The sequence below is a fragment of the Stegastes partitus genome, unplaced genomic scaffold, assembly GCF_000690725.1.
Source record: "Stegastes partitus isolate 25-593 unplaced genomic scaffold, Stegastes_partitus-1.0.2 Scaffold827, whole genome shotgun sequence".
NCBI classification, from domain to species: domain Eukaryota; kingdom Metazoa; phylum Chordata; class Actinopteri; family Pomacentridae; genus Stegastes; species Stegastes partitus.
In genome coordinates, this window is record NW_007578558.1 from 159,427 (window position 1) to 166,543 (window position 7,117).

Consider the following 7,117-nt stretch of genomic DNA (forward strand, 5'->3'; position numbering starts at 1 on the left):
AGCGATGGAAACAAAAAGGCTGCAAGGGTCGTTCCTACTAACGTTAACTTGTAAGCTGCAGACATCCATTCATCCATCCATCCATTATCCATCCACCGCTTAATCCTCACTAGGGTTGTGGGGGGCTGGAGTCTATCCCAGCTGACTAAGGGTGAAGGCAGGGGACAACAGCTCCGACCCCGACCTTAACTCAGAGTGCACTAAAACAATGACAGAGTAAACAGTGGACGTAACTGTCGTTCTATGAGAATGCAGATAACAGAATCTTACAGCCTGTATGTGTCGATGTCCTCGCTACTCTGCAAGGACATCGAGATGGCAGAAAAAAATCATGCCTATAGTCCTCTCCAGGTTTAACTAATCAGGCGTTGAGCCCCATACAGCAGTTTATCAGGGCTGCTCAGAAACACCTGGAACGTTTTCCACCCAAAAAAGTCTCTAAAAGAGGTTCTAGAGGGGACAGTCTTGCAAGCTGCCCGAAAACAGTCTAAAAGTTCCTGCAGTGAAAAATAACATCATGACAAAGACAGAAAAGCTACTGACAAGCCTTTAAATAACTACATTTCATTTTGGAAGAACTTCAGCTCATCGGTTTTCTGTCACACTTGTGGAGTCCAACTTTTCCCGACAAATCTGGTGAACACATTTGCATGCTGTCTGTTCCTGCTCATTTATTATGATCTGTTCATATCCAAATACCAAATTCATATTTGTTCACATCACTAATGTTTAAACTGCTATTTGTACTCTACTTTTTCTTTGCTCCCTCAACGGCTCAGTTTTCCTCCCGGAGATCGATAATGTTTTCATTTCATCCGCCGGCTTTCTGCGGCTGCTCGTATCTAATTTCAGGCCCTAGTGTTGGCGTATTATGCTGCAAAAGGGACCGCTGCCTGCATACGGTACCTCCAGGCCACGGACCCTCCCTTACACTCCATCTAGTGCTCTGCATGCTGTCGTTATAATCCACTTAGCTCTCCTTTCCTCGCTGCGACCTGGTCATCCTTCCAGCTAAAACCCCCTCCTCCGCCTCCTGGAGCTTAATAGTGGAGTGACCTCCCCACTCTAGTCAGAACATCAGACTTTTTTTTTTCCCAAACCTCTTCAGCTAAAGAACTACCTCATATGCCCCCTTTCTCTCTCTCCATTCAACACATCCTCTCAGTTTCCCTATATTTGCTTTCCATCTTTCACGCGAGTGCCGGTTCCACCGTATATTTAACTGTTTTTATTATTTGTTGTCCTTATTCACCTCTATTTCGCCATCATTTCAGGGTCATAAGAATTTTGTCAGTTGAGCATAAGTATGACTGCTACACTCCCTCAGAATCCATTTCTCGAATTTCTGATGCCTTCCCCACTGCTGCACATTTTTCATGTCACTCCAGTTAAGACCATCTGCTGAATGTATAAAAATGGAAAAATGGAAATGTAATGCCGCTGCTCTGTACCTGCCAGATCTACATGACAGCCAGCGCATGAGGGAGCCGGCTCATCACTGCATTCGTATCCCGATATTCTGTTGGGACCGTGACAGGGGAGTCAACGTGGGTGAGCTGTAATCAGTACACGGGGTGTCCTGGATAGTCGGTACTCTGCGGACTCCGTATATACGAACAACTCAGGCAACAGGGAGATGCACAGAGAAAAACAAACATCCCGACATCCAGGCGAAGGCTTTGGTATTATCCGCAGAGACTCAAGTTCAACAGTGGTGTAAAAAAAAACAAAACAACCCACAACAACACGTGTGCACACTTCCAAACGGACAGCTCCCCCCCCCCACCAATGCCTGCATCCTTGTACCTGACAATGAAAGAGCGGCGCGGTGTGAAGCCGGGGTCGCGGACGAGCAGCGGTTGCGGCGAAAGGTCAGCGGACAGGCCGATCCCGGAGCCTTGGAGGAGCAGGGTGACGTGGTCGGGGAGCAGCTCGGGGGTCTCGGAGGTGAAGGTGATGGAGAGGAGCTGGCCGTAGCTGTGGAGTTGGAAACCCAGGAACTTCTCTAGCAAAAGGAGATGAGGGGGGGCGAGAAAAGGTTGGAGAGGAGAGTAGAGTCAGCTTTATAATTGAAGTCTGAGCCGGCTCTCTGCCGTCAGTGTAGTAAACACAGGGGTGGGATTGTGTGTGCAAAGCGTGGTGGAAGCTAATTTATTTTTGTGTGCATTTTTTTTTTTTAAATAAATAAAATCTCCCCTCTTTTTTAGTTTGTGTGTGTGTGTGTATATATATACATGAGGGCAGTGCAGCCTTTTTTGAGCTCACACGGAGCCCTGCAGGAGTCTATGTGTAATTACCCATCCTCTCATCTTTGCCTCCTTACATCACATTAGGAGCACTTCAAAGATTTTAGCAACCACAAGACACCCAGAACTCCTCCACCTACCCTCAAAACTGGCTAAAGGAGGAAAGAAAAAAAACACCCAGGAGTTCTACTTCTGATAAACCAAAATAGGCAAAAAAGTCTTGCCCTCCCTCAATGTTAAATGTTCAAAAAGTGTTAAAAATACAAGCAGCACAAGCTACCGCAAGAGTTTTTCTTTTTCTTTTCTTTTTGCGTCAGTTATGCTCTAAAAACGAACAAATCATAACAATTTCTCTTAAAAGAAACAGAAAAAAACCCACAACTACGCTGCAATTCTCTACCAGTTTAGGATGAGTGAGTGGGCAAAGCTGACAGGTTGCACGCTTGGTTGCCATCTTGTTTTTGAGCGTAATCGTGTGTGAAGTACATCCTGAGCTCTTCTGGGGGGTTGAGAGGGCTGTGGACGTGAGTGGGTGATTTTGCTTTGCGAGGCGGCCTCTGCTGTCTGATCATCTAATATGTGCTCGACCAGGAGCTTTTATTACCCGTGCCGTGGCCCCTTGCATCTGCAGACCTCCGTCATTGTCACTTCTGCAGCCGTGTTAGTCAGTTGTTTATTTTTTTTATTTAAATTTGACCTCACTTCTGACACCCGGAATTAAGCTGCAAGGCTGCAATTGGTTAACTAAAATAACTATAACTAAAGACATTTCATTAGATTGAACTAAAACATTTAATTAGACTGAATTTAATTACATTTGTCAGTGATTAAGCATTTTAATTGATTTGAAAAAAATTATTGACAGCAAGCCTAATTTACTCAAGTATATTTAAAATGGGTTTAATTGAATTTACTGAGGAAATATGGCTTGAATTTACTCACAGTGGTTGAGGAAAAATTACTTAAAATCTATTTGATTTTACTCTAAAAATATTACTTCAGTCACCAATTTTTTAAAAATTCTAATTTAAATAAATGTATTTTGTGCAACCACTTGATATAACAAATTTGAGTAAATTCAACAACACATTGTTTCAGTGTAGTTAAAGAAATATCCTATTTTTTTCTGTGTGTGTGTTTTTTTGGATGCTATTTTCTTTACAAATCACTTGTATTTAATTGATTATCCACTCTATTGTTTCATTAAAAGGTCCTGCTGTATCTTTTCCAGCTGCAGCGACACTTCCTTTCTGTGCCACTCAAATGCGAGAAAGTTTAATTAAATCACATTTGTTAATGTTAAGTAACAATCTTTTTTCGTTCTAATAAGCTGCAAGCTTTCACACATCAGGAGTCAAACTCAAAAGCCAAGCTGTTGCAGCTTCTTCTTTTTTTAGAGTTGCAACACAAGCATCCTTCTTCCATTCCAGTTGTTCGCTTTTAAACAATTTTCATGTGACGATACGTGACACAGGCACAACGCACTCTGTTATTTATTTTTGTCTTTCAGCTGTAGGATCGGTATTTGTAGGAAATGAAAAAGAGGCAGTGATGAAAGGGAAAAGGCTTCAATTACACGGCTAATCAATAGCACTTTCTGTTCCGAGCCCTATAAGGCATCATTCATGTGAGTGTGACTGGAGGATCAATAGAAGTAGATAATTACAGCCAATCAGGAGCAGAAGATGGGGGAGGCGGGGCTTAACAACCATCTGCCATTCGTCGCTGATGACAAAACATTTTCTCATTTGAAATGAGCTGTCTCACATCTTAGTGTAGCTTCACAATCAATACATATTGATGAGAAGAAGTAAAAAAGAATCTGTCAGTCGGGGAAGAAAGGAAGCGAAGATTGAATCCATCCCCAATTAGACAGGAATTCGTCTCACATCTAAACCTCTTAACCAGTGGGAAAAAAAAACAACCCATATGGAAAGGATGAGAAATCTAAATGAAACAGGCGATCAATACGCTCTTCTGAGTCTGACCCATCGCTCAGATCAGCGCAAATTTAGACCCAAACACATAAATGACTCAATATGATGTGGTGACTGGAGATAAGCAATGTCTGCATTTCAGAGCTGTTTGCTTTCAGCTTTCATAAGCAATATGTTACTGTAGTTCCATTTAAAGCTGTTGACTCTCAGTTGTGGGCACAGACTGTTTATAAAAGCCTTCTAGTCTGAAAGGTAAAGCCGATCACCTGCATTCTCAAACTTTGTTTTTTTCAAACAGTTTACAGTCTCAGTAACTAAAGTTTAAACACCGTTGAATGCAGCATGACGCTCAGTTTACAAGCCATAGTCCAACTTAGAGGCAAATACATTATAAAGTAGATATGCTTTAGGGTGACACGACCTTCATGATGGTGACGGTCAAATCCAAAACTCTGGGTTTCAAAATGTTGGTCCATGAATGAATAGTTGACTGTCAAGGTAGCGACATCCGTCTTTTATATGCAGTCCATGATCATGAGAGATGTTAAAATCGTCTCACGAGCATAGATCTCTACTAATTTACCAGCTGTTTGGTTTGTTACAGAGATGTGCCAATGAGATATACTTTGTTAAATAAAAAAGACCCTTCTTTAGGCCAAAATACTGCAGCATTACTTCAACAGAAACAGACGATATCCGGTTTTATTATCAATTTATTAGCAACCAATGCACAGACCATAGACTGTATAAAAGATGGACGTAGCAACCGGCCCTGAAAAATGAAGCCAACCCGGAAGTGTCAAAAACCTGCAAAATCACTACGTCCACTAGCTGCTGGCTCCAAAAAGCCCTGGCTCCATAGACTTGAATTGGAAAAGAAGTGATCACAGATCACGAAATACCGCATTCCTACAGCTCTGGATTTTTTTCTTATTAGTTTTCATAATCAAATCCAGAGATCAGGTGGCCAATCTGAAAATAAATCAAGACCGAATTTTTAAAAAATCGTCAACATTTTGCGGGGCAAGGGGCGTGGCTGGCTTGATTGACAGTCAGCAGCGACGATGCAGACAAAGCGAGCAGAAGGCTGTAAATGTGGTCGGGCAGAGAGGGCCCGCCTCTCAATCAGTCCAACCAATCGCTGCTCCTATGGCTCCGCCCCCCTCCGACGATTTTTGCGTCACTGGCTCTAAAAATCCAAGATGTCAACCAGGAAGTAGCAAAACCCTGGCTTCATTTTCTCAGTGCAGAAACCAACGGGTGACGTCACGGTAGCTACGTCCATCTTTTATACAGTCTATGGCACAGACTAGAGTGGGCCAACACCAAAACAAGTCCAAGACCAAGGGAGGGTCTCACAACAGACTAACTTTCCATCTTCAACTAGTAGAAAAACAACAGAACATCCCTCCTTCCTCTGCTCCAGTCATCCAAATCACTGTCACAGGTAACCAAAATGACTGACGGCCTTCACAGCTTCTAAACCCACAACATATTTAGAGGCACTCCGTAAATATCAGCGCTACAACACCAGACTGTCTGTACAGGAGCTAAACTACTTTTCCAAACACAGCAGCACTAATATCTAACCCAGTCCATCACAATACTTACAGTAATCTTTCTGCAATATATTTAAGATGTACTTACTATGTAATTACATTTAATTTTAATAAAGTATAGTATTATAGTAAATCCTAAAATAGTGTCACACATAGAATTCTTTTTATACTTTGAAATACTCAATTAAAAAATAAAAAACAAAAAAAAATCATGGCAGCTAATGGTTGAAAGAAACTAAGTAAATTTACTCAAGTACTTGGGTCCAGTTCTGAGGTACTTCAACCCGAGTATTTCCATTTCCTGCTACTTTATTCTTCCCCTCGACTACATTTCAGAAGGAAATTCTGTACCTTCTGTTCCACCACGTTTATTTGACAGCTTTAGTTACTTTAAAGATGACGATTTAATATAATGAGCTTTTAAAATACGACACACTGTTAAAGATTAAACCAGCGGTTTCCAACTGTTTCGGCTTCTGATGTGTTACAAAAAGCAGTGTGTAGTCGGGCTCACATTTCACATGAGCTGTTAACAGCTCCACTTAATAGCCATTTTTCCCTTGAAACTTCTCACATGGCTTCATTTCAATAAAATGATCAAATGATCCTTTATCTCCACCAGATACCAAAAGATCAGAGAAAGGGTTCAAAATCTGAAAACATTTGTGTATCAGAAGTTTGATTTTTCTTCTTTTCTCCCCCATTAATCATCTCAGAGCCCTCAGATTTCCCTGCTGTCCCCGTACATAAACGAAGTGGGTCAAACCAGCTCCACCTGCAGCAGCTACAACAGCAACCTGCTGCTGACACACATTGTTAATCCAACAATGCCACATATGACGTATCAGTCAAAGGGCCAAACTCTCTGAGTATTTTCACATTGATGTTTTGGTACTTTCACTTAAGTAAAGAATCGGAACACTTTAGATCCACCGCTGAATAAGACACACACTAAAGTTGAAAAGATCACATATTTGGCAGCCTTCACACTTCTGCTTTTACATTTCCAGTAAAACATTTTTGCTCATTTACATTTTAATTGACATTCTTCACAAAACTGAGATACAGTGAATCAGCAGGGAAATTACTAAGGAGTGCATGTTTCTACAAGAGAGATGAACCATACAAATCTGGCTCTAATTGCGAAGAAATGTACAAAAAAGTTTTTGCTCAAATCGAGGTGCAGTGCTCCAGCAGGGGCTGCTGCGACGACTGACTCCCGACTCATAGAAGCCTGGAGAAAGCCTCAAGTTACAAATCCACTTGAGCATTTCTACCGTTTCATTCACAAAGTGGCCTTTTCAGCTTTTTGAACAGACCAGAGCCTTGGTGCACATTCCTATTGCAAGCTGACATGTCATTTTTCTTGCAGATG

At 41.7% G+C, this 7,117-nt stretch overlaps 1 protein-coding gene across 1 annotated transcript in view; it reads right to left on the reverse strand.

Moving 5' to 3' along the window:
- Window positions 1–7,117, reverse strand: part of lamc3 (laminin, gamma 3) — a 149,180-nt gene that overhangs the window by 56,973 nt on the left and 85,090 nt on the right. The window contains exon 10 of the mRNA XM_008292737.1: window positions 1,807–2,005. Within this exon, the coding sequence (XP_008290959.1) occupies window positions 1,807–2,005 (199 nt within the window). The remainder of the gene's footprint in view (window positions 1–1,806; window positions 2,006–7,117) is intronic.